Genomic DNA, 26,796 nt, shown 5'->3' with positions numbered 1-26,796 from the left:
GCGGACGGCAAAGCCATCGGCATAGATTTTCACCTGTGCCGACGGCTTTGCCGTAGGCATATCTCTGCCACGCGGTGGCCCGTGATTTGTCAGCGCTTTTGACGGTGCCGTCCGTTGCCGTCAGTTGAAAATCACTGCCGACGGCTAAACTATGCCGTCGGCATAGGAGGCGAGTCCGGTAGTGTATAGTAGAAACATGGGAGGTAGGATTTAAATAGACAACACATTGCAATCTTACTTTTCCTTCTCTGTGTTAACGTTAAAGTCATGTGAATCGGAAAGACATCTCTGTAGCCATGTCGGACACAAAAACAGTTAGCTATTACCCAAAAACGGCCCCGCAAGAGCATAGAATTTTTGTCGACCTCTTTGTAATTATGCACGGCGGTTTCTCGGTCGTGAAAGTCACCCCGAGGCCCTTAGACGGTGAATCAGAGCTAATGTAGGATTTAAATAGACATGACGACACTGTATAATCTTGTATGTATTTTTCCTTCTGTAAAATCTTGTGAATCAGAGAGACCCTCAATCTTTGTTAAGTTTGTTTTCTGAAAATTTATAATATCTAGCCCATCCTCAATTATCATAATTTATTCAATTGTTAAACCAGTATAAATCCCTACAAAATGCAATAGGCAAAACAAACTGTTTTTATCTATATTTTTTAATATGAGCAATATGACATGGGGAAATGATGCAGAAACTCAACCTCCAGTCAATTGTAAAAAGACTATACAAGTGACTAGGTCTCTGACTAGGTGGTCAAGACTAGAGTAAAATAGTGCGAGGGCAAAAGTCAATGCTTCTTTTCTGCAAAATAATGACCAAACCTGCATTATCGTTAGTGTTGGCAAGTCGCAACCACAAATGAGGGGTGTTACTGTGTGTTGCTCTAAACATAGAGGGATGCAGCGACATGGTAGAAACCAAAGCCCGAGCGCGCTCAATCGCTCTCCGGCTCGCAAAATACCTCCTTGTTTCTCCCATTGTTTTGAAATCTAATAACCCTTATGTTGTCAATGTCTTCAAAAGCAACACAAGATTTTTGTGCCTCATCTCGAGCATCTTCGAAGACATTAACCATTTGAAGAATTAGTTGGCTTTGTTATATATGACGCTTGAGGAGAGAGATCAGTAAAGTAGCACGTGAACTAGCGCCGTTGGCAAGAAACTTATTTCTTGGTAAATTGGTCAGATGAATACCTTGATGATGTCAGTGACATTGTAACTCTTTTCATGATGACTAATAGATTGTTGGTTTCCATAAAAATATTGCACGGATGTTGTGTTTTCGACCATTTTTTGGTTCACTGCAGCACGACCCAGGTGGAGGATAGGAGGCAGATATTTTGATGTGGTGCCGTCCTCGGAACTGATGTGATGCCCCTGCAAACACCAATGTGAACCCTATCTACGTGCTAGTATAGAAGCTTGCGGTGCCCTAGTCCTCTTCTCATTGGAGCAGTAGACTATAGAGGCGGGGACCAATTACCTCCAACAAGACAATGGGAGAGGGACTAAGGGCATCTCCAGCCGCGCCCCCAACAGGCCATCCCCAGGCGATTTTGCCGCGCCGGCATAAAAAAAAGGCCCCAGTCGCGCCCCCAGAAGCCCGTTTTTCACCGGCTCGGGCCAAAACTGGTGCCGGCGGACCCAGGCCGAACCCGGCGCCCTGGGGGGCGCTTGGGGAGCCGGCGCGAAAAAGGCGCGTGGGTCCGCCCTGGAAGCGACCCGAGGGTCTTTTTCCGCCGTTTCTTGACGCTTTTCCCTCGCATCTCTCCCGCTCGCTCGCCTTCCTCCCGCCATTCTATCCCTTTCTCCCGCCAAACCCCCTCCCGGTCGCCGCGAAGAAGCACGCCATGCCGCCGAAGAAGTACGCGTTGCCGCGCGCGGCGGCAACCGCGACTGGCGCCGTGGTCCAGCCGAAGCAGAGGAAGCCGAGGGCGCCGCCATCGAAGCCACCGGGCCTATCGAACGCCGAGTGGAGGGTGGAAGTTCAGCGGCGCGAAGCGGTCACCGCCGACAGGTGGAACAGGGCCATAGCCAAGAAGGCCCGCGACAATGCGGCGCGCGTGGCGGCGTCTTCCTCATCGGTCGACCAGGCGGGGATGAATCCGCCCGTCGTCAGCCACGCCCAGTACGCGCCCTGGGGACAGCAAGGCGCCGGATCTCCATGGGGTTCATCGTCGCCCGGCTACGCCGACGGCGACGCGCACGGCGGGTTCAACCCAAACGTGACCTTCCCTCATGGTCACCCCGCTACGCGCACGCCCTCGCCCGCCTTCGTCGGCGTGCAGTACCCTCCATACAACTACTCGCTGCCCGCCTCCTACGCGTCCACACCGATGCCCCATCTCTACCGCGGACCGCTACCCTTCTCGCACCTCGGCGACGCCGACGACACGGGAGCCAACATGGAGGACATCATCGCGACAGGATCGACCGCGGCCGCCGAGTCTCCCGGGTTCGCCACCCAGGACGAGGTAATGGACCTCAGCGGCGACATGGAGGCTGAGCTCGGCTACGTCTACGGCGACGACGCGCAGGAACCCGGGGAGGAGGAGGACGAGGAGGAGGAGGAGGAGGAGGAACCGGCTCCTGTTCCGACGAAGGGGCGCCAGAAGAAGAAGAAGCGGGCGGCTAGGTCAGGCGAACCGCGCATCAAGTGGACGTCCAAGGAGGAGGAATGCCTCGCCGAAGCATGGAAAGTCGTCTGCCTCGACCCGACCACCGGCGCGAACCAGAGCTTGGACACGTACTGGGACCGCATCAAGGCCGAGTTCGACTAGCGGAAGCTCATCGACCCCTACTTCAAAGGCGTGTACATGCAGCGCGGCTCCAAGGCGATGGCGAACCATTGGGGGCGTATCCAGTTGGCGTGCAACAAATGGCATGGAATCGTCGAGGAGGTCGCGGCTCGCCCGGAGAGCGGCGCCAGCATTGAGGATCAGGTACGCACGCCGTTCGCCCGCATATCTTCGAGCATTGCCTCGCCGACGCCCAGACCCGGGCCGTCCTGCGCGAAGAGAAGACCGAGGCGCGGTGGTCGTCGCTTATGAAGAACAACGCCATCAAGATCGACCTGCTCCGAACGAACATCGCCGCGAAGAAGAGGAACACCGACATGGCTTTTCTGATGAGCAGTGCGGACATGCTCCAGAGCAACGACGAGAAGCTCAAGGCGTGGTACCTGGTGCAGCGCGGCCTCATCCTGAACGAGCTGCCGACAGCAACGCCGACGACGCCGATGACGCCCACGAGCACACGGACGCCAAGCCCGGACGGCGCCTCTACATCGCCGCCCAGCAGTGTCGAAGCCGCGCCGATGCAGCCCTGCGACGAAGCAGGTCCGACACCGACGAGCCCGCGCACGCCGACTCCGCCAACGCCTGGAGCCGACCAAGCCGAGTGAATCGTTGCGCACAGCGGCCCTCTGTTTTTTGTAACGCCAGACTACGTCCGATCGCCGGATTTGCGGCGTCTTTTGAGAGCAGGAACGACCAAGTTTGAATTTTCCGCATCCTGGGAGCGGAGCGTGGGGGCGTGACTGGGCGCTAGGTCGCCCCCGGGGGCCGAACTAGCGCCGGCACGCCCCCATGCCGCTCTATTTAGACGCCCTGGGGGGGCGAACGGCTGGAGATGCCCTAAGGAGGCAGATACCCTCTATATCAACGACAAAAGAGATGTTGTAAATTGTAGCCGTCCATATCTTCTCAGTGTAGATGTTAGGAGAGTCTGTATCATAATTCCCTGAAGATGTGTTACACATGCATGCTTACTAGTGTTAAGTTATTTTTATTTCTGGAAATTTATAACATCTAGGCCATCCTTAATTATCATAATTTATTCAATTGTTAAACCGGTATAAATCCCAAAAGAGTGCAATAGGCAAAACAAACTACATTAGTACTTTTAAATGGAAATTAAACGGAAGGAAAAGAATATACTCCACTCAAACAATTCATGAGTTCAGCTTATTTTGGGTCGGAGTTAGGCTCAAAATTCGAGGCAAACTTATAAACCCAGAAAAAAGAAGTACTTCTCAAACTCGAGAAGTCGTCATGAAGAACCCCTCCTAATACACAAATTCTGTAATCACAGGTTGAGTTGTCACTGTGGCACCTATCAATTATGCATGACGAGGCAGCGTCATTATCGCAGTGAGCCGAGGGATACAACAGCATGGAGATCCCTGAGGGAGATGCTACAGTATGGAACCGTTGACCAAGGACATTGCCTGATACGTCTCAAATGTATTTACTTTTCTATAAACACTTTGGCTATGTTTTTCCGTTTGTCTTACACAGCTGAATAAGAACTAACCGACCGAACATTGTTTTGAGCAGAATTGTCATGGTATTGTTTTTTCATATGCAGAACAATAAATATCAATCAATAATAAATAAAATCACACTCGGTTTTTGGAGGAAAAGAGCCACAAATCTAGAGGAAGGAGCTGAAGGGCGGTCCATATGGCCCACACGCCCAACCAAGCGCCCTGGCCTATGGCACGGAGGGAGTGTGTGCGGCCCATAGGAGGCCCCCGATTGATTGATTTCACCTATATAGCTTATTTCGTCCCAAAATCCTAGAGGAGGATTTTTCTTCGACGTGAAGATGGCGCCACATAGTTTTTTACCGGAGATCCCGACATGAGAATAGTCAGAATATCAATGGCAATGGCTATATTTTGAGGATTACAACAACTGTCTTCTAATACGGAGAGTTCACCACGTCACAACAACAGTGAAAATTAACATTTAATATGCAATAATAAACTACTGTGCAGCACTTCGAGCCTGTAGCTCCCTTATAGTTGCAGAACAATAGAAGGTAGTATGATTGAAGCCATGAAGCAAGATCCTGAAATCACACAGGGGTTTGTCGGCATGGGAGAGGACGATTTTATTACTGAGCACCCTGAATCCACAACCGTAAGCATGGGAATCATGTCAATGCAGATCTCTGGCTGCTACATATTGACCCTGCATGCAGAGGAGGTAAAACAAAACAAGTTCAGTCACGTGGAAATATTAAGTCGGCCAACTTAGTTTCAATCAGGACAGGGAGACTAAGTGAAGGAAGCTTGTATAGACTAAAAAGTTCACAAAATGCATGTACAAATTCAGAACTAATATTCCATCAAAGAGAAATCAGCAGAAAATATAGCATATTCAGCCAATTATTGGAGTGCATATGCACAATCACCTGACATGTATATAGAAGTAGATGGTATGATTGAATAATAAACAGAAGAATAGAGAAGTCTTAGACCTCTCGGCCACCACTAATGGGAAACTGAACCCATGAAAAAGATGATCATAATAATGGAAGAACATCTGTGTAGCATGTGGACCATCAATGTCGATTTTTTCAACAAACAAAGAGGGCATCCTTGAACAAATAATTAATAACATGTCATCTGGCACATTCCAAAAGCCTTAGAAATTTGCAAACTATGAAGCCTACTGATATGAAAGAACTGCATACGTTTCAGACCAAAAGACTGTAGGCACAAGGCTAAAGGATGAGTTCAGACTTCTAGACGGTAAAACAATAAAATAGTTCTCGCGTCCATGATTATGTGAACCATGCATCAGACCTGCTTACCAGATCAACGTTGCACTTCACGAAAGGAAACGCCTTGAAGATGTTGTTCACTTTTGTGCACCAATCGACACATGGGGTGACACCATGTGCCAGCCTCAGAGTAACTCTTTTAAGCATTCGAGCAGATGTAAACATTACTTTCAAGAAATCAAACTCATGATCCTCCCCGTGGAGGCCTTCAATTTCCACGGTTTCAAGACCAGCCAACGGGATAGTTTGTGTTCTCCAGTCTTTGGGCTCACCACAGAAACAAGTTACGTGGCATGTTTCTTTCACCTAGTAAAAAGAATGTGAATTACAGTAACAACATATAATAGATGTTCGACTATTGAGACCTTAGCTCAAGCATAACAATGCGCCTACAATTCTTGTTGTTGAAGAGGTGATACCACATATATATTCCAAAATGTATTCCCTCCGTAAAAAAATATAAGAGGGGGTGTAAGCAAAGCGATAAATTACCTCTGATCTTTGAAGTACGATCCTAAGGTTCTGAATAGCTCTACGAATACGATGCAACCCAAAGAGACGCAACACCAATGCTCCAAACGCATGCCCTGTGGTTGTAAGATGTAGGTCCAAACGAGAGAATTTGGAAACCATATGTTTATCGAGCTCTGCCGCAAAGGTGTGCTCCGCATTTAGATATCTGTATGACCTCTGCAAAAAATCAATTCAAAATGACATCATGATTAAGTTCATCAGTTTAGCCCGCAGCAAATCCGGTGAATTGAGCAAGCAAGCAAGACAGGAGAGATGCATACTTGGGCAGCCATGTGTAGGGAGAGGACATGGCCGGTTGGGAGCTGCGAGCCGCCTTTTTGGGAGTGGTCGGTGGTGTTTAAGCCGGCCTCCAAGAGGCCCCAGAGACCAAGCCTATAAGTGGGCTTTTTATACGAGCACCTCCACGAGACCTTCTCCGCCATTGGTGCCCAGACGGAGGAGACCCTGAGATCGCCGCCGGCACGGAAAGACAGGTTCAATTGCTTAAGCACAGGCGCCTCGATGTCTATACGGGATGTACATCTGTTGCTGCTCTCCACAGAGAGTTGGTGCAGCGACGCCGAGTGGATTGTGATGCTGTCCATGGCCACCATACCATTGTTGTTGACCCGGAGGATGCGGATGCGCGGGCAGCGAGGGATCAAGGCGGCGAGGTCGACGTCGCAGCCGGAGAGGCAGAGCCTCTCCAGCGAAGGGAACCCGGAGGACGGCGGGAGCAAGCGGAGGTGGCGCGCGCGCAGGTCGATGGAGGTGGCGTGGTCGAAGCGGGGCAGGTTCCCCCCAAATAGGGAGCACTGCGTGCTCCACGGGAGATCGTAGAGCAGCGCCATAGGATTCAGGTTCACGTCCAGACCAGCTGGGACCTTGACGTCCGGCTCGAGGACGAAGAGCATCTCGACGGGCGAGAGCGCCGCCGCGGCGCGGAGTAGCGAGGAGATGCTGACGGGGGTGATCGTGCCCTGCGAGGGGACACAGATATCGAGGTAGTAATGGCATACCCCGGGACGGATGGCGTGGGCCAGCGCGGCCTCGAGCGAGCAGAGCGGGACTTTGTGGAGGGTGACGGTGAGGCAGGGCAGGCGGGTCGAGAGGCCGCGCCACCGGCGGGAGAGGAGGCCGGTGCGCGCGGCGGAGCGTCTGGAGTCGAGGCGATCGAGGACCTGGAGGAGCAGATCGTCCGGAAGGGCGCTGATGAGGTCGGCTGAACCATGGCGCCCTCCGTTCTCCGTCTCCTCCATGTTGGAATTGGAAACCCCAATGCTGCAAACTAAGCCCGAGGTTGGGGGACGGAGACAGTAATTAAAGCAACAGAAATACGTAATTTAGGGAATAGGACTCCTTTTTTCAAGGAAAATAGGACTCCTTTTTTTGACACGAGGGCCGCATAGGGGCGATTTGATGGGCTTCGAGCGAGAAGCGGTCTCGCCGAACGGATCTCACACTCCGGGATCGACCGTGGAGGATTTCGTTCCTGGCGCTGGAGTTGAGGAGTTTTCGGTCCCAAACTTACCGATCCATGGAAATCGACGCCAACTCCGGTTCGTATTCCCCGGCCGATCCTTCTACTAGTGCTCGCTTTCTCTCGCGCGCGCACCGCATGCATCCAATCGCGTCGCAGTATTGTTAGGGTTTCCAGCGAGCTAGCCATGGAGGACAGCGGGTCACCAGCCGACCGCATCAGCTCCCTCCCGGACGATCTACTCCACCTGGTCCTCCTCCGCCTCGGCTGCGCACGCGACGCCGCGCGCACCTGCGTCCTCTCACGCCGCTGGCCCCGCGTCTGCTCCGGCCTCCCCAAGCCCGAGCTCGACGTCACCCTCCACCACGTCCCGCTCGACTGGCTCGAGGACGCGCTCCGCCGCGTCGCCGGCCCCGGCCGGGGTGCGCCTCCTTGACATCCACGTCGCCCTCGGGCCGCAAGACGGCAGCAGGCTGCGGTTCGTTCCCCCGGTCCGGCCGCAAGATGGCAGCACGCCGATGTTCGTCCCACCCGTCGGGCCGCAAGAGGGCAGCACGCCATTGTTCGTCCCACCCGTCGGGCCGCAAGACGGCAGCACGCCGCGGTTCATCCCGTTGGGCCGCAAGACCGCTGGAGGCCGCGGTACGATGCTGGCACCAATTTCTCAACAAAATACGTTGTTGGCACCAATCTCTCCGCGGTGCTCCGTGCCGCCGCGGCGCTCGCGCCGGTGGAGCTCCGCTTCATGGTCACGCAGACGCGGGCCCCTTTTCTCGTACGGCTACCCCGCTTCCTCCGCGCCACCTCGATGGAGCTGCACGGGCTGGACCTCCGCTTGCATTTGCAACCCTCACAGGCCGGCGCGGGGTTCCCGTTGGTTGAGAGGCTGACCCTCTCCGGCTGCAACGTCGACCTCGGGGTCTTGATCCCTAACTGCCCGCGCCTGCAGGTGCTCACGGTAGACGACTTCACCGTCCGCTCGACATCGCTGCAAGAGCTCCTCGTGAACCGCATGAAGGCGATGAGAGGCCGCGCAGAGGCATGCGCGCTTATGCAATTGACGGCGTTGTCCTCCTTCCTGGACGGCGGCGAGCATAGCTGGTCCTGCTCGTATCCCAAGGTGACTCATGGGCTTGCTCTTTGGGGCCTCTTGGAGCTGGGCTTGAAGACATGAAAGAGACAAGGAGAGGAGGTCTTGTCCCTGCACATGTGTGCCCAAGTACGTCTCCTGTCATCCTTTGCTCAGTCTACAATTATCCCAATTTATTAGTTTGTCTTAAAAGATCAGCTTATTAGTGATGGATATCTTGCCGTATTATTATGCAGGATTCATTGAGTTTTCAAGGTGCAGAGCGCGGATTTGTGGCGGAGATAGGTAAACATGTGGTCACCCAGTTCTCTACTTTGAATCTACATCTCACAACAAAGGGGCATGCATTTGGAGCATTTGTCTTGCGTCTCCTTGGCATGCATCGTCTTAAAGATATACAGAATTTTAACATCGATGTATCGAGATCCGAGGTAATTTATCACTCTGCTTATATATTTGGACTCATTCAACAAAATTTGAAGAAGAGCATCCATTGACGTGATTCACATTTATTGTAGGTGAAAGAAGCATGCCCACTAAATTGTCCTTGCGATGGCTCAAAGGATTGGAGATCCCAAACTATCTCCTTGAATCTTCGAAAAGTGAAAATTGAAGGCTTCAAAGGGAAGAATCATGAGTTAGATTTCCTGAAAGTGGTACTTAGATGCTCGCCAATGCTTAAAAGTGTGACTGTGAAGCTGCCAGATCAAGACATGCCAAGTGATGATTGGTGCACAAAAATACACAATATTTTTGGAGAGTATCCATATGTAGAAGGCAACATTGATCTTATCTCTGGTTAGAGGGGTTCTGCTTGCATGATTAGCATATACTCCCTCCGTCCGAAAATACTTGTCATCAAAATGGACAAAAAAGGATGTATCTAGAACTAAAATACATCTAGATACATCCCCTTTTATTTATTTTGATGACAAGTATTTTCGGACGGAGGGAGTATGTCTAGAAGGAACAATTACTTTTACCTTTTGCATGATTAACATGTTCCTAGATGCGGCAACTACTTTTATGTAATTATTATATGTTTGTACGGGTCTGAATCCTAAACTCATGCTTGATAACCGAATGGCAGGACATCTGCCTTTTCGTCAAAAGATAAGGAAAAAAAAATCATGCTTGATCAATGTTATCTTTGTGCGAGTGTTTTGTTCTGAAATTTTTATAGTTATGTTCTTTTGAGTGTCATTCATGCCTGCCTCTTCTCTCTTTATTTCTCGAGGAACTAGCCATGGTGATGCTCTTTAGAGCAAGGATAATAACCAACAACTGACTATAAAGAGTTGCAACAGCACATATAGCCAACCTAATAGTCCAGTACGGTTAGTCATACTTGCATGCTATGCCATTAGTATGCGGTCCACCTTATCCTCCCACAAAAGATGTTGAGCGCATGATATATTTGATTCTAAATCTATTGTCCGCTTTTGTTCTCTTTCTTCTTCTCACTCCTCCAACTAAGCAAAAGTTGAATATGACATCTCTTATAGCGCACTTACGTCACCCTATTATTGTTTCTCTCAGTAATGTCATCGTGTTCTTAGGTTATGTTCCCAACTAATGAGGCCCAATGGAGTACACTAAAGAAGCATGCTCTTTTCACCATCTTGAAGGACATGGCAGCCAACCGGCTGATTCAGCCACCCAGTGCCCGGCATGAACCAGTAGCACATGCACCCACTTGTAAACTGGCACATGCAATGTAACTATACCCGAGAATATTGTCTATAAGATAGTTTAGGGGCATCTTGTAGGTAAGCTGATTCAGCATAACACTTCACCAATTGAGACCAAGGGTTCCTCACCTAACACTTTATCTCCCACCTCTGTCTCCGCTAGTATCACCTTGTAAACAACATGCCTGACCGTCACATAGTGCAATACATCTCAGGAGCAAGAGTAGGGTGTTACCTCCTCCAAGAGGGTCCGACACTAGCTAGATCGTCCTTGTCTCTTGAGTCCAGACATTGCGATCTGTCAATTGTTGGCCCCTCCAAAAAATCAGCTACCTCCCTACAACACTGTGGAAAATGATCACCAACGACTTGATTGGCTCGGACTAGTTTCATGCCAACTGACCGTGCCGGCGTTTATGAATTGAGTAACTAGCAATCTGATTTTCGTGCGAATAAGTTTTACATCAACGTTACCAAGTTTTTGCAAATCAACAACCCGACACCTCACATGAAGAAAAATAACCGAACTCACCAAGAAAGGTCAAACTTATTACAAAAACTGCAAAATTCTTAGACAAACATGTGCACGCATTCCAGCGGATCCGCCGTCTAGTTCGTCGGATCGTAAATTCTTCTAAGCCTTGAGTGGCTTGCAGACGACGGTGGCGTGGTTGCGGATCTGGTTGCTGAACTGTCCGGGCTTCTCCGTGGTGTCGATCTTGTCCTGCCCGAGTGGTGGCAGCAGCTGAAAGTTCTGCACCAGGCGGCCGAGCGTGATGCCGATGATGGGCAGCGCGAGGATGATCCCTGGGCAGCTCCTCCGGCCAACACCGAAGGGCACGAACCGGAAGTCGTTACCGTTGGCCTCGACGGCCCTCTCCTCCTCGAGGAACCGCTCCGGACGGAACTCGTCGGCGCGCACCCACCGCTTGGGGTCATTGGCGAGGAACCATGCATTGACAAGGATCTTGGACTCGGCGGGGATATCGTAGCCGGCGAGCTTGGCATCCTTGAGGTTCATGTGTGGTACAAGTAGTGGAATGGCCATGCGGAGGCGGAGAGTCTCCTTGACGACGGCTTGCAGGTAGGGGAGACGCTCCAGGTCCGGCTCTGTCACCGCTGCATTGGGGCCTAGCACGGCGAGGATCTCCTGGCGGAGCTTTGACTGGATGTCCGGGTGGTTCACCAGCTCCGCAACTCCCCACTCGATCGACCACAGGGTCGTCTCAATTGCTGCATGTATGCAAAAGAATTATTTCAAGCTCATTCTCTTGTCAACATTTGTGCTAAATTAATTAGTACTTTTTCATCCAAAATGTTTGTTCTAAAGTCAAACTTCTCTAGGTTTAACCGAGTTTGAGAAATATATTAATGTCTACGTGCCATACCAAAGCAATATCAATAAATTCATCATGAATTACACCAAAAATTGTTGCACCTACAACTATTTAGGCTCTCCGCATGTTCAAGGAATAATACTGGCTCTTCGCCAGCTGCACATCACGATCTCTCGTTGTATTGTCTTGAGATAAAAAAATGCAATCGTACGTGTGTGCTAGTTTTTATTAACAAAGAACTGGTTTGCATTCTTTTAATAAAATGTTAGGTAGAGAATTTTCTTCTACTCAAAAGTCAAAACTAGGTTTGACAAAGATGAATACACATTTAATTGATGAGTTGGATTGCATGGAAGATGTCGTGTTATCTTAATATATAAATTGCAATCGTCCTTGCTACTTTCTGTACACAAAGAAATGGTCTACATTTTTTTCCTTCATAAAAATGGTTAGGTAGAGCATTTTTCTTCTCTCAAAAGTCAAAACTAGGTTGGACACAAAGATGTCTACATGTTAATTATATTTACTAGATGATGAGTTTTACCTGCGACGTTGATGTTCTCGACGATGTATAGGACATTGTCGTGGTTGATCTCGCCCTTCCTTTCGGCCTCGAGGATGTGGTCCATGGCGCATCTGATCTCACCGTTCTTCTCCAGCGCCTTCCTGCAATTGTAAGATAACCCAGTAGATGCTTATTAGTTTCCTGGATGCATAACTGGTGACCTCCGTTATCTCTGATAGTGGAACCTGGTCCAATTTTGGATTGAATGAAAAAAAGAAAACTTGTGATCTGTTGGTGTACTTCCATCAACCTATATATGTACTTCTCTCGCAAAAAGAAACCTATATACTCCCTCCGTTTCACAATGTAGTGCCTATAGATTCTTTCAAAAGTCAAACATTACAAACTTTGACCATATTTATGAAGGAAAGTAGGTACATCTAGAATACCAAATGCACATCATTGGATATATCCTAAGTTATATTTTCAGAATGTACATGTTTGGTATTGTAGGTATAGAGAGTTTTATCTATACACTTGGTCAAAGTTGACAAAGTTTGACTTTCAAAAAAATCTATAGGCACTACATTGTGGAATGGAGGGAGTATCATATATGTACTTCCACTGTCGGTGTATGTATTGTATTGTCACCTCGTGAAAATGAATCCTAGCTAGCTACTCTCACGTGGTCACTGATGCACTGCACCTGGTCAACTACCGCCAGCACCAGTGTCCAATGTATCCAGGCAACCGATGCAGGATGAGTACTCCTAAATCGAAGCTCATGCAAACGGAATTAACATGTCCCACTTGGTACTTGCTTGCTTAATTAATGCAACATCGGTTAACATCAACATGTCCTGGCAAGCATCGATCGACACACGATCCATCTAATTATAAAATGTAAGAGGCAATTAAGTAAGCTTACTTGCGCTCTTGGACGAAGTCTTCCTCGAAGACTTTCATCCTCTTGGCCTTGAGGTTGGTGCAGCGGTTGAGGTAGCCGCGGAGGAAGGGGCGGAGGATGGGGATGAAGTCGCCGTAGTTGTAGTCGAAGCTCTGGGAGAGAATGCTGCGCTCGGCGTTCAGCGCCCTCAGCTTGTTGAAGAGCGGGTCGGCGAGGCTCTCGAACCGGCGGTCGAACATGATGCGGAACATGTCGTTGTACATCATGAGCTGTAGCCTGCGGCGGATCACCACACCCGTCGCCGACGCCGGGTCGGCCTTGAGGTCCTCCACCACCAGCCGGGCCTCCTCCTCCCACCCCACGCGGTTTTGCGCCACCACCTTGTTGGTGAAGAAGGGCACCGTCATGATCCGGCGCATCTTGCGCCAGTGGTCGCCATACACGGTGAACACCATGTCCTACATACGTGCAATCATTTCTGTGTTAGGAACATGGTTCTGAATTTCAGTTTCAGAAATATTGCAGTCATTATTGAAATTATTGAATTGCATTGAAATTCAATGATTTTGGTTTTTATTTCGGCCAAAGGATCGGATTTCTATTTGAACTTGATTGTATTTTATTTTTCTTATTTCGTGTGTACTATTGAAATTGCGGAATATTTGGACCTAAAGATAATTATTTCAATGCATACAGAAATTAGTGAAAATTAAAATTAAAATCATTGAAATTACACTACTAGAAACCAGCCAGTAGTATCTATCAAGAACTAGTATGTATATGCAAGAACTGTAAATTCAACGAACAGATTTATTACCTGGCCTTTGCCCGTGAAGATGTCGAAGACGACGTTGCGGGTGCGGGAGCCGAACTCGACGCCCTGGGTGTGGAGGACCTCCTTGGCGAGCTCAGGGCTGGAGACGACCACCAGGTTGCGCACGCCCATCCGGAGCAGGAACACCTCGCCGAAACGCTTGGCCATGCCCATGAGGTTGCGGTGGTTGAGGTCGTCGCCCACCTGGAGCCAGTTACCGACGACCGGGGCGCCGGAGGGGCCCGGGGGCAGCCGGAAGCGCTTGCCTGTGAGCTTTGCGACGGCGATGGCGAGCATCGCCGCCGCGAAGAGGCCCAGGAGGGCCTTCTCCAGGAGGCTGACGTCCATCGTCGTGTGCTTGTGTGTGGCTGTGGCTTTGTGTGTGTTGCTGCAGCAGCGGGATGGACGGATGGATTAATGTGAGCAGAGGAAACTTATAGAGATGGAGGTTGGTGCGGAGCCACTACAATTTCGAAACCATTTGTATATATGGAGGTTGACATTGTTGCTAATCGCGATCTGGTCAAAACTTGAAAGGCACATGCATGCGAGAGTAACATGTTCACCAGTGGGATGGTAGGTGGATTAGGACGCCAAAGCTGCATCATCAAAGTTGCACGACGACCCGAAGCTCTGCACTCGTCGCGGATTTCCTAGGCGTCTCGTGGTGGTACGGGTGAGCTGAGTAAAAGCTTCATGCTTTGCCGTCAACGGTGTCGCCTGTGGGTGCCGCTCTTCTATTGAGGATGCTGTTGTGGTTGCCCTCTCCGTGTCAGGGTTTTCAGTGAGAACCCTTGTCCGCCTCGGACTCCATAGGGGTGACGCTTCACGCCGTCTTCCTTTCTAAAACTGTTGTCGTGAAGGTTAGGTGTCCTTAGCATGAGTCATGCCAATTCTTCGGACCCTCCTGTACTATCTTTCGACAACATAGTCATTTTTTGCTTTTCACCCTTTGCATTTTTCAGTATGATTTTTGTTGTCTGATATCTTGGGGATTTTTTTTGAGTTGTTGTGGCTTCATGGGATTTGCTTTGTAGGAGAACTCCCTTACTATTATATCGGTCGGTCATGTATTTTGATTTATGCTTTATTTGTAAAGCAGAGCGGGAGTCTGTTTCCTAAGTTCCACGACGATGCCAGGGGTATCGGATGCTCTGTCGTAGTGCTGAATAATGCCGGAGACTCTGTCTAATATCATATACGGGTAGCTGGCAACTGAGGATTTATTTCAGGACTCCACTAACACGGCGAACGTTCGAGCTACCTCATTGTAATTACCATAGGGTTTTGAATAATGCCGTAGACTCTGTCTGTCACATAGCTAACTGATGAAACCTCTGACTTTATTGTAACATGTAACATGGAGCCACGATAGAGTATGTTCGCCAGCTAAATGCCAGTTCAGCTCGCTCCTCATTATTTCTATATATATTCTACTTACACACCGTTGTCATAGGAAAGATAAAGACCGAAACCGAGGTGCAAAGCATCTTGAGGCCACTTGTTGCCAGAGTAGTCTCTCTCAGAGCATGGTTAATAGTATAGCAACAACGAGTGAGGCGTTTTTGCTCTCGGCCTCCATGAAGGCTGGATTTTTTGAAAAAAATCAAACTTTTCAGTTTAAAAAATCTTGAAAAATATACAAGTAAACAATGATGTTATAAGTATGTGTGTAAAATTTCAGGATGATACTTTTAAATGTGATATGTACCAAAAAGACAAATTTGTGGCCAGAGAGAATAAATAGTATCATGTGTTAAAAAGCTCTAGATTTCTTTTTTTCTTTTTGCACGGCCCTCCTTTCAACGTGTTTCATCCTGAAAATTTACACACATGTGCATTATGCCTCCATGTATATCTATATTTTTTCTGAACTTTTTGAAATGTAAATATATGAATTTTGAGTTTTTCGAAAACCGGCCTCCATGGATCTTGGCCTCCAAAAGGGTTTTGCGAGCCAATAACTGGCTATATAAAGTTGCCACATCACGTATAGTCAACCTAATAGCCAACATGTATAGTAACTACTTCCTTTGTCCTATAATATAAGAATGTTTTTTACACTAGTGCCAAAAATGCTCTTATATTATGGGACGGAGAGAGTAGTCCCTAAGTAGTATTACTTTATTAATGCATGGCCCACTTTACACACTCATAATGTTTCTTGGAGTCCGTGTTTCAGCCGGCTGTCAATCTACAACCCGCTTCCCTTCTCTATCTTCTTCTCTCTTATCCAACTCAGCAGAAATATAATAGCTTAATTCTTACAGTCTACTGAATGTACCTTATTATATTTGCTTTTATCGAGGCAAAGTTTTCTGCCTCCGTTTCAGAAAGTGTATACGACTTTCCCACTATTAAAAATTCGTAAAAATAGGCTTCCGCCCCGCTTTATAAATAAAGAAATCAACTTGTCCACACAACAAGTAGTGGGTCATCAAGATAAAATAGTCTGCTAGGGCATCAACACAAGCACACCCAAATAAAGCATTAGAGAAAGATAGAAAAAATACCACCAAGTGGCCACAACATCAGGGGGTCTGCAGCGAAGAGAGACACAGAGTGGTGACTTGTAGCACATTCAACATCTGCCCCAGCCGGTCGTGGTCCCGCTGCCTAGCTAGCGGGTGCCAGTGCTGCAAGAGCGCAATAATTTGAAGATTGAGTCAGAGGCCCGCTGAAGGAAGACCCGCTCGATCATCATCTTATTATGTGTCATCCAAAGTGTCCAAGCTAACGCCGCAAACACTAGCCAGAAGAGGCATCTCTTCCTGTCGGTCTAGATAGACTGGCCTGAAGGAATCCGGCTAAGTCCGGAGCCTCTCAATCAGGCCATAGTGCCTCTTGGACGAAACTCCAAAGTGCGTGAGACGCCATGCAAGAGAAGAGGATGTGGGTCCCTCTCTCTGGTAGACCACAAAGGGGACATAACCCATTACCCGAGCCATTCCTATATTGAGCACCTCCGTTCCCGATGGAAGGCGATCCCTCAACAATCGCCACACAAAAAAATTGATATTCAAGGGTAGGGGCACCTTCCATAGGCGGAGAGCACAGGTTGGAGGGCCGAGGCGACGGAGAAATCTCCCTAGGGAGAGAGGCTCCAAGAGACAGTGTTTGGATAGTCCGAGAGCACAGGTTGGAGGGTCGCTCCCAAATTAGCCCACTCCAACACCTCCACTGGCCCAGAAGAACGATGGAACAAGATGTTACAGTGGCCATTTTCAACCACTGCGGAGACTAAGAGCAATGGATCCACATAAACGACAAATAGGTTTGGAAAACCCCATGCATAACGAGGCTCCATCGACCCAGTTGCCAAAACATGGCACCCTCGCCATTCCCAATAAAAAGGATAGCCCAGGCAAATATCATGTTTGATCTTCTAGATGGACTTCCAAAACTGGAACCCTCTGAGCATGCGCACGCAAGAAGCGGCAAGCCCCGAAGGTGCTTTGCCTGAAGAATTTGCAATCAAAGGCCCCCTCCCCTCTGATGATCTGCCAGACCCACAGAAGCATGTGAGACACATTCATACGACGGGAGGCAAGGATTCCCAACCCTCCTAGGTCCTTTGGCAAGCAGATGTTGGCCCACTTCACCATGTGATATTTCTGTCGACCATTCATCGCTTGCCAGAATAAACGTGAGATGTCCTTGTCGAACGAGCTATGCACTCCCTTGGATAAAATATACAACCCCATCATATACGTAGGGATGCTAGAGAGAATAGAGTCAATCAGGACCGTCTTACTTTCGTTGGAAGTAAACCGCCCACACCACGGATCAGCCTGTGCGGCGGCCCTCCACATAAGAAGGTCAAATCTGCTCAAACGAAACCTTGAATCAGACAATGGCATCCCCAAATATTCTATAGGGAAGGCTGCCAACCTGCAATTCAGGTTGTCCGCGATCTACTGCTCTCTGCTTCATAATAGCCGAACACGGCCACCGTGCTATTGTCAAAATTTATTTTTGGCTCAGACATGGCTTCTAAGCAGAGGAGGAAGTTAAGGTTGACGATGTCCAGGTCCGAGCCTCTACCATAATCATGGTATCATCCGCATACTGAAGATGAGTGGCCCCACCCTAGGGATTAGATGACCTGCCACACCCGTGAGGTGGCCAGCCATCCTAGCCTTATCCAAGATGGTTGCAAGGGCGTCCACCGCAAAGTTGAAGAGGACAGGGGAAATAGGATCCCCTTGCCTCACCCCCTCAAGGAATGCAAAAAATAACATCCCCATTAATATTAATGGACGTGCTCCTGGTACAGACTAGTTGCATGATTTAGAAAAACTACCAGTTAGCAAACCCCCTCTGCTCGAACACCAAGCACAAGAAGGATCAATCAAGGCAATCATACGCCTTCTGAAAATCGAGCTTAAGGAAAACACCCTTATGAAGTTGCCTACTGACCTCATGGACAACTTCCTGAAGGGCCAAGATCCCATCATGGATGCGGCGACCCTTCAGGAACACAGATTGGAAGGGGTGTGCAGACGCTCCACAATAGATGTTAGATGTGTCCCACAAACCTTCGTAAAATTACGCTCAAGCACATGCAAGATTTGACACCAATTCGGATGACTGAGAGTCTCAATCTGGATACATATTGATAGTGGGAGCAATTAGCTAGAGTAGCACCATGCAGAGCATTGTAGATATAGAAATTTGCGAAATACATACGGATCTGAATGTGGCAGACCCGTTGACTAAACCTCTCTCACAAGCAAAACATGATCACATCTTAGTACTCATTGGGTGTTAATCACATAGGGATGTGAACTAGATTATTGACTAGTAAACTCTTTGGGTATTGGTCACATGGTGATGTGAACTATGGTGTTAATCACATGACGATGTGAACTAGATTATTGACTCTAGTGCAAGTGGGAGACTGGAGGAAATATGCCCTAGAGGCAATAATAAAGTTGTTATTTTATAGGGTTAATTATCCTTTTGCCCTCAGTGGTGTCTCTGTGCTCAGTTTTGCCCTCAGATGCAAATTGTGCTCAGTTTTGCCCCTAGTCCATGCACATCTACTATGACGAGGCCAAACGGCCATATTTGAGTCCATTCCGTCCGCCAGCGTTAGGTTGTGGGTCCGGAGCTTACAAGTGGGACCGCGTGGACGTGGGTCCGAAGCTGACATGTAGGCCCGTGCAACTAAATCCCCAAATCATTCGTAGCTCACTCTGCCCATCCGCTTCCCCACCAGCAGGCTGACCTGCGCCGCCGCCGGCACTTGCGCCGCGGCCAGGACCTGCCCCGCCACCAGCTGCACGCCTACTCCACTGCTACCTTTGTGCGCCTACGCTCCACGGCTGCCTGCGACGCCCGCCACCTTCCTGCGACGCCACGGGTGGGGCGCCCACCACCTGCTCGACCCACGGCGCGGCCTCCTTCCGTGCGCCCGGCCGGAGCGCTCAAAGGTGGGGGGCTGCTGGAGCTATTTGAACTAGGAGGAAGAACCCTAGGGCGAAATGGAGAGCAGCGGCGACCCCGGAGTATTTGGCGAGGCAGGCATCGGGCCGGAGATCCGCCGCGTCCACGACTGGGTTCCCGAGGGGTAAGTCTCGCCTCCTGTTTAGATTGAGCTTAGTTGTGCATTTGAACACTCGATTCGAGTAGGTTTGCCCAATTAGTGTGCTGATTGCGTCTCTGTTTTTCGCCGGTTAGGATGGAGTTGCGTTTTGCTTTCTTGATGCACATTAGAAGGGACCGGTACACGTTCGATCCAAAGGATCAGAAGAAATACCAAGGAGGTTTTGATTATCGGTTGCCAATGGCTAGTAATTGGAGTTTCAGACAATTTGGGGAGGTAATTTGTAGCCAATATCCTTGGGGTTTGCTTGATGAAGTGGTATACAAATACTATGATGGGGAAAAGAAATGGGTGACATTTAGTAATGATGAAGAGCTAGCTACCATGTTTGTTAGGCATAAAGAGAAAGATAATTTTCATGTGAGCCTGCAAGTTGATGTGCTTGAGCAGGCATTTGGACCTAGGATGACGGGTGCAACATCTCGGGGAGAACCAAGTCGTGGTAATGGCATCTCTAGCCAGAACAGTTCAGTTGGTGCACGGCGACGTGGTGGCTCGACAAGTGTGGGCAACAGCAGTAGGGTCCCCCTTGAAGTGGAGCCTGATGACTACAATTCTGGGGTTGATGAAGAGAAGCTATATTCTGATGTTATTCAGAATTTACGACGGGCACCTCGGGCTGATAACCAAGATGAGGATCACAATGCAGTCCGTGTGGATGATGACGCGGTGGGTGAGGACGAAGACCTTGCAGCTGTTGAAAGGGACCTTTTGAACCCTCATTTGGAAGAAGGTACAGTTTTTGCATCCATGAATGAGTGTAGAAATGCACTTGTGACATACTGCATCAAGGTAGAACGTACTTTCAAAGTTGACAAGAGCGATCAAGTACGTTACAGAGTGCACTGTCCGACTGAGGGTTGTCCACGGAGGCTGCTCGCATCTAAAATGAGAAATAGCACTAATGTTCAGGTCAAAGTGAACCCTTTTAAGCACACATGCCAGGAATCAACCCTTAGGAAGGATACAATCAGTAGAGCCAAGTCAAGATGGGTGGCAGAAGAAGTAAAGAAGTGGGTGAAATAAAACCAGCAAGTGGGTCCAAAGGAATTGCAGAAGAACATCAAAGATAAATTCAATATAGATTTACCATACATGAGGTTGTTCAATGGTAAACAACATGCTATGGATTCTATTTATGGTAACTGGCAAGGAAGTTTTCAATTGTTGTATTCATTCAAAGGTGAAGTGGAGAGGACAAGCCCAGGTAGTATTGGAGATATTGATCACCACACCATGGAGTACACATTCAGGGGAGTGACAAAGACCAAGGAATGCTTTAGGAGGGTTTTTGTCTGCTTTGAGGCTTGTCACCGGATTTTTTTGGCAGGTTGCAGGCCTTATTTGGCTATTGATGCCACTTTTCTCACAGGGAGGTTTAAAGGGCAGTTAGTAGCAGCTTGTGCGGTTGATGCACATAGTTTTGTATTTCCAGTTGCCTACGGTGTGCAGGAGACAGAGTCTGAGGAGAGCTGGACTTGGTTTTTGCATAATCTGCGCCGGGCTATTGCACATCCCAATGGGTTGGTCATTCATACAGATGCCTGCAAAGGTTTAGAAGTGGCCGTGGACAATGTGTTCCCTGGAGTAGAGCATAGGGAATGCATGCGTCACCTTGCTGCAAATTTCATGAAGAAATTCAAAGGAAAGGTGTATACCGACAATTTATGGCCATCATCTTTGACTTGTAGTGTGAAGAAGCACAACTACCACTTGAGGCAGTTATACATGAATCCCAAAGTGAAAGAATACTTGGAAACACACCACTCCAAGTTATGGGCCAGAAGCCAATTCAGTGAATTGAGCAAAGTTGACTATGTGCACAATAATCTAGCAGAGTCTTTCAACTCAACGATCCGGAAACTAAAGGGTCATTATGTGGTGGATTTGCTGGACAGGATAAGGATAGAATACATGCAGAAATTTCATTATCGTGCAGGAATAGCCGAGGCAAAATTCATGGGCCACATTATCATCCCTGCCGTGATGAATGAACTGATGCAGAAAACAACAGGCATGGAAATGAACATGACTCTTTGCTTGGGTACCACAGCAGAGATATCATATTTGGATAAAGAGAAGAGGGAATGGAGATATCCAGTGGATTTAGAAGCTAGAACTTGCAGTTGTAGGCAATGGCAGATAACTGGGTTGCCATGCATTCATGCCTTGTTTTTCATCACTTCTCTCCTAGGTCCAGGAGGGAACATTCAGCAGTATGTGCATGATTACTACTCTGTTGCAAGGTTCAAAGCCACATATGCTTATGCCTTGCCTGCTATGGAGGGAAAACAACAATGGGACATGGTGGACCCTGGATTCAAGCTTTGCGCTCCAGTTCTAAAGAGAGCAGCATGTAGACCAAGGAAGAGTCGAATCAGACCTCGCAGCGAAGGAGCTGGACTTGGAGCGAGGAAGCGTAAGTGCACAAGATGGGGTGGGTCTGGTCATTTCGGTAAGTATTGTGATAACACAGTAGATCCAGCATTCGGAGAGAGTTTTGATGAAGGCTTCGATGAAAATGATGGACAGCAGCCGGTTGCATCAGATGAGGATTTTGACGAGGTTCGAAATGATGATGGTCAACAGCCGCATGATTTTGGCGATGATCCAAGTGAGGATCCAAATACTGATCATGGTGATCCAAGTGAGGCTCCAAATAGTGATCATGGTGATCCAAGTGAGGCTCCAAATGATGATCATGGTGATCCAAGTGAGGCTCCAAATGATGATCATGGTGATCCAAGTGAGGCTCCAAATGATGATCCAAGTGAGGCTCCAAATGGTGACCAACCTTCTGTTGTTGTGAGTTCTGCTAGGTATGTAAATCTTGCAAGGGTCAAATACTATTGTACATTTATGGGTCACTTGACATGATCTCATTACCCTTTATATTTTGCACAGCTCTATGATAGGTTTCAAGATGCGACCCTATCCTAAAGGAACTCGAAGTTCCCACCAAGGATAGAAGCGCATCTTGAAGACACTTTTGCAAGGTGGATATCATTACATCAACATTACATAATGGGCCATTTGCATTTTTGCACCTAACTCGAACCACCTACTCAGAAATGCCCTTCCGTCCAGTCAAAGGCCTTTGACCGTCAAAGGCCCATGTGTACTGTAGAAGACGGAAAGTGCTACAGTATTCGACGGAAAGTGCTACAGTTTTGTACGGAAGGGCATTTCTGAGTAGTGACTTAACGGCGGAGGGGCAAATTTGAGCATGCTTTAAAATTAGGGGCAAATCTGAGTAGTGGGTTCGAGTTAGGGGCACAGATGTAAATGTCCCTTACATAATAGATAGGGATACATACAAAAGGCATACAAAGCCACACGAATACAACATCATCTTACATAAGAGCACCATCCGTCTACGGATGAAACACAAACAGAAACTCAAACGACATCCACCCTGCTAACCCAGGCTGCCGACCTGGAACCTATCCCCTGATTGAAGAAGAAGCGGAAGACGAACTTCAAAACAAGAAAACATCGCTCTCGCGTCATGATCATCGCATAACCTGTACCTGCAAATGTTGTTGTAGTAATCTATGAGCCACGAGGACTCAGCAATCCCATTACCATGGGTATCAAGACTAGCAAAGCTTAATGGGAAAGGAAGGGGTAAATGGTGAGGTTGCAGCAGCAACTAAGCATGATATGGTGGCTAACATACGCAAATAAGACCGAGAAGAGAAGCAAAGGAACGGTCGTGAAGCTACCAATGATCAAGAGGTGATCCTGAACTCCTACTTACGTCAAACATAACCCAAAAACCGTGTTCACTTCCCGGACTCCGCCGAAAAGAGACCATCACGGCTACACATGCGGTTGATGCGTTTTAATTCGGATCTGGTGTCAAGTTATCTACAATCGGACATTAACAAATTCCCATCTGCCACATAACCGCGGGCACGGCTCTCGAAAGTTTATACCCTGCAGGGGTGTCCCAACTTAACCCATGATAAGCTCTCGCGATCAATGAAGGATATTCCTTCTCCCAAGAAGACCCGATCAGTCTCGGAATCCCGGTTTACAACACATTTTGACAATGGTAAAACAAGACCAGCAAAGCCGCCCGATGTGCCGACAATCCCGATAGGAGTTACACATATCTCGTTCTCAGGGCAACACCGGATAGGTCAGCCTACGAGTAAAACCAACCCTCGAGTTGCCCCGAGGTGGCCCCGCAGTCTGCCCGGTTCGGACCAGCACTTAGAGAAGCACTGGCCCGGGGGGGCTAAAATAAAGATGACCCTTGAGAGAGCGACTCCCAAGGGAAAAGTAGGTGGTGGTGAGGCAAATGGTAAAACCAAGGTTGGGCCTTGCTGGAGGAGTTTTATTCAAAGCAAACTGTCAAGGGGGTCCCATAAATAACCCAACCGCGTTAGGGACGCAAAATCCAGGAACATAATACTGATATGACGGAAACTAGGGCGGCAAGAGTGGAACAAAACACCAGGCATAAGGCCGAGCCTTCCAGCCTTTACCAAATATATAGATGCATTAATAATATAAGAGATATTGTGATATCCCAACATAATCCTGTCCACCATGAAGCAATCTTCAACTTCACCTGCAACTAACAACGCTATAAGAGGGCCTGAGCAAAGCGGTAACATAGCCAACCAACGGTTTGCTAGGAAGGGTGTCAAAGGTTAGAGGTTCATGGCAATTTGGGGAGGCTTCAAGAACAAGTGATAGGAAGCGCAGCGTAGCGATAGAACGAAGCAACTCGCATAGCAATGATAGTACTGACATCCAGGGTAGCGGTCATCTTGCCTGAAATCCCGCAAGGAAGAAGAACGAGGCCATGAAGAAGACGAACGGATGAAGCCGAACCAAGCGTAGACGAACGAATCCTCACGATCGCAACGAAACAGGAACTATCGAGAAGAAGCACACAACATGGTAAACACACCACACATATACATGACGTGATGCACAACCAAGCATGATGCATGACAAGGCTACATGAAGCTACTGATGGCAAGAGATGAAGCATACAAGAGCAACACATCAAAGCATGTTTAAATGAGGCCGGAAACAACATATAACAATTCCAGTAAGTCCTCATATGCAAGTTTCGAAGTTGGTCCAGATCTGAACAAACATTAAGTTAAAGTTGTTAAACAGCAAGTTAAAGAGCACCAAGAGGATCTACACGAAAATCTAGTCAAGTTACATATCAAGTTCATTTAGTTCGGAGCTACGGCCTAGAAGATATGAGCAAAACAAGTTAAACATGGCATTGATGCTAAATGCATCTAAACATCAAGCAAACACCTCAAAACAAGGAGGCAACATGATAATATGAAACTTCATGCAAAAACAAGCAAGTTTCATATAGAGCACACTCAAAACGAAGCAACGGTTCAACACATACACTCCAAACAAGATATGACAACAATCTGTCCAAAACAGCAAGTAGGCATCTTGCAAGCATCAAAACAACAAGTTACATCATCCCAACATAAGAACAAAAGGCATGCACATGAAGTACATGTAAAGCATGATAAAACATGGACACTGAGCTATCTCCAGAAAACACTATAACATGCTCAAAAGGACATGGCAACATTGCAAATAATAACAGTTTCAGACTTAGCAGAAATAACATCAGGTTGCAATTTTTAGAGCTATCAAACTACATGTTACAAGAACATATAATGGAAAACAAAGGCATGGCATGAATCTACTAATTGCATATAACAAAAGTCCCTTAATGACCATGAGCCAAACAGGCACAGAAAATATGATGGCACCCATGTAAACATAGCAAGTGATATGACAGATTCATACATGGCAGGAACAACAATAAGTAGGCATGTTCGTGAGCTTGTACCACTCACCACAGAGCAATACATGCATGGCAAGATGGCCAACAGTAAGATGGAATATTTATTAAGCTAAACATGGCAAGATCAAGTTCATAGCATGCTTGGATCACTAACAACAATCATGGCAACATTGAACTTAAAGTTAACAGGCTGACAGCAACATAATTTAGCAAGTTTGGAGTAATATAACAAGTTACAGCAGGCTATAAATGCAACCCGGGGCATTAATGGATAGATCAGGACATGTATAACAAAACATCCTTAGTGAACATCTCCAGATTATGCATAGAATGACTTGTAGCAGCAGGTTTACATAGCATCATGATATAGCAGATTCAGACTAGTAAAACAGCAACAGCAAGTACCCTACTTCACGAGCTTGATGCACTCACTGCAAGACTCACAAAAATACACGGATTGCACCTATATAAAGATGTCATGATGTAGCACAAAACACATGTAGAGCTCATGCTTATAGGATGCACACACAAAATGCAACGAAAAAGACAAATCATCAAGTTATAACAGTCTCAGCAGGTTAACATCATATAGCACTCTTGCAACGATGATTAGGGCATCAAGATGGACTCAAAGGAGCATGGCACAATGGAATGAAATGAAGAGAATCTCTCCATGAACATTTTTACGTATCACGCATGCAAAACAGAGCAGTATGCAAGGAGATATGATGCTATGAACAGAGCAACAAAATGATGAAAACTCGGGACTTAGGGAAATCTCGGGGTCAACCTTGTTCAGATCTGGATCGGGCACGGATATCGATGCGGCGGTGGATCTCGCCGGAGTTGGGGCCGAGGAGGTCTCCAGCGAGGTCGAGGACGGCGTGGGGAGGTGGCCCCGGACCGGATCTGGCCGGATCCGGCTGGCGGCGGGCGCGGTGGAGGAGGGGAGGCCACCAGCGGCGGCGAACGGTGGCGAAGGTGGCGCGGGGCGCGGATCTGCCTGGGCGGCGCACTCCGGGGATGACCCGGCGGCGGGGAGGGCACGACGGCGGCGGGGAAGCCGTGGCGCGGCGGCGGGCGGGCACGGCTCGGGCCCAGCGCGGGCGCGAGCGGGCCGACCGTGGGCCTCGCGGGCCGGGCGGTGGAGGAGAGAGAGGCGGGGCACGGGGACATGTGGCGGTGCCCGATTCGCTAAGGCGGCGGAGGACATGTCCGGTGCGGCGGGGAAGAAACGTCCGGCGGCGCGGAGGAAGAGGAGGCTAGGGTTTATCCGCGAAAAATGGAGGGGGAGGACCTATTTATAGCTAGAGGGAGCTAGGAGAGTCCAAATGAGGAGCGGTTTTCGGCCACACGATCGTGATCGAACGGCCGAGAGGATGGAGGGGGTTTGGATGGGTTATTTGGCCACTTTGGAGGGGTGTTGGGCTGCACACAAAAGAGGCCTTTACTGTTTCCCGGTTAACCG

The 26,796-nt window shown here is 48.4% G+C and overlaps 3 protein-coding genes across 3 annotated transcripts; 1 reads left to right on the top strand and 2 right to left on the bottom strand.

The window, feature by feature from the left end:
- Nucleotides 1–4,725: 4,725 nt before the first annotated feature.
- Nucleotides 4,726–7,364, bottom strand: LOC123089638 (uncharacterized). The gene is made up of 4 exons (XM_044511269.1): nucleotides 6,375–7,364; nucleotides 6,073–6,270; nucleotides 5,611–5,886; nucleotides 4,726–4,985 (listed from the first exon to the last, which is right to left on the bottom strand). The coding sequence occupies exons 1-4, from the start codon at nucleotides 7,350–7,352 to the stop codon at nucleotides 4,953–4,955; spliced, it is 1,485 nt and encodes a 494-aa protein (XP_044367204.1). The 5' UTR covers nucleotides 7,353–7,364; the 3' UTR covers nucleotides 4,726–4,952.
- Nucleotides 7,365–8,337: 973 nt separating this feature from the next.
- Nucleotides 8,338–9,805, top strand: LOC123089639 (uncharacterized). The gene is made up of 3 exons (XM_044511270.1): nucleotides 8,338–8,792; nucleotides 8,900–9,094; nucleotides 9,182–9,805. Exons 1-3 carry the CDS (start codon nucleotides 8,781–8,783, stop codon nucleotides 9,464–9,466), a joined length of 492 nt encoding a protein of 163 aa, XP_044367205.1. The 5' UTR covers nucleotides 8,338–8,780; the 3' UTR covers nucleotides 9,467–9,805.
- A 966-nt stretch (nucleotides 9,806–10,771) lies between these two features.
- Nucleotides 10,772–14,337, bottom strand: LOC123089637 (trans-cinnamate 4-monooxygenase). The gene is made up of 4 exons (XM_044511268.1): nucleotides 13,921–14,337; nucleotides 13,125–13,561; nucleotides 12,236–12,357; nucleotides 10,772–11,587 (listed from the first exon to the last, which is right to left on the bottom strand). Exons 1-4 carry the CDS (start codon nucleotides 14,263–14,265, stop codon nucleotides 10,989–10,991), a joined length of 1,503 nt encoding a protein of 500 aa, XP_044367203.1. The 5' UTR covers nucleotides 14,266–14,337; the 3' UTR covers nucleotides 10,772–10,988.
- Nucleotides 14,338–26,796: the final 12,459 nt, after the last annotated feature.

This window comes from Triticum aestivum, chromosome 4B (genome assembly GCF_018294505.1).
Source record: "Triticum aestivum cultivar Chinese Spring chromosome 4B, IWGSC CS RefSeq v2.1, whole genome shotgun sequence".
NCBI classification, from domain to species: Eukaryota; Viridiplantae; Streptophyta; class Magnoliopsida; order Poales; family Poaceae; genus Triticum; species Triticum aestivum.
The sequence above is the reverse complement of the archived record's forward strand: the minus strand, read 5'-3'. Positions and strand labels throughout refer to the sequence as shown.

Coding starts and splice junctions, on each gene's coding strand:
- LOC123089638 (XM_044511269.1), bottom strand. CDS start 7,352: ATGGAGGAGACGGAGAACGGAGGGCGCCATGGTTCAGCCGACCTCATC. Junction 6,271..6,374: donor CCCTACACATGGCTGCCCAA/GTATGCATCTCT, acceptor GATTTTTTGCAG/AGGTCATACAGATATCTAAA. Junction 5,887..6,072: donor TCGTACTTCAAAGATCAGAG/GTAATTTATCGC, acceptor TCTTTTTACTAG/GTGAAAGAAACATGCCACGT.
- LOC123089639 (XM_044511270.1), top strand. Junction 9,095..9,181: donor TCGATGTATCGAGATCCGAG/GTAATTTATCAC, acceptor CATTTATTGTAG/GTGAAAGAAGCATGCCCACT.
- LOC123089637 (XM_044511268.1), bottom strand. CDS start 14,265: ATGGACGTCAGCCTCCTGGAGAAGGCCCTCCTGGGCCTCTTCGCGGCG. Junction 13,562..13,920: donor TCTTCACGGGCAAAGGCCAG/GTAATAAATCTG, acceptor GCACGTATGTAG/GACATGGTGTTCACCGTGTA. Junction 12,358..13,124: donor GACTTCGTCCAAGAGCGCAA/GTAAGCTTACTT, acceptor TTACAATTGCAG/GAAGGCGCTGGAGAAGAACG.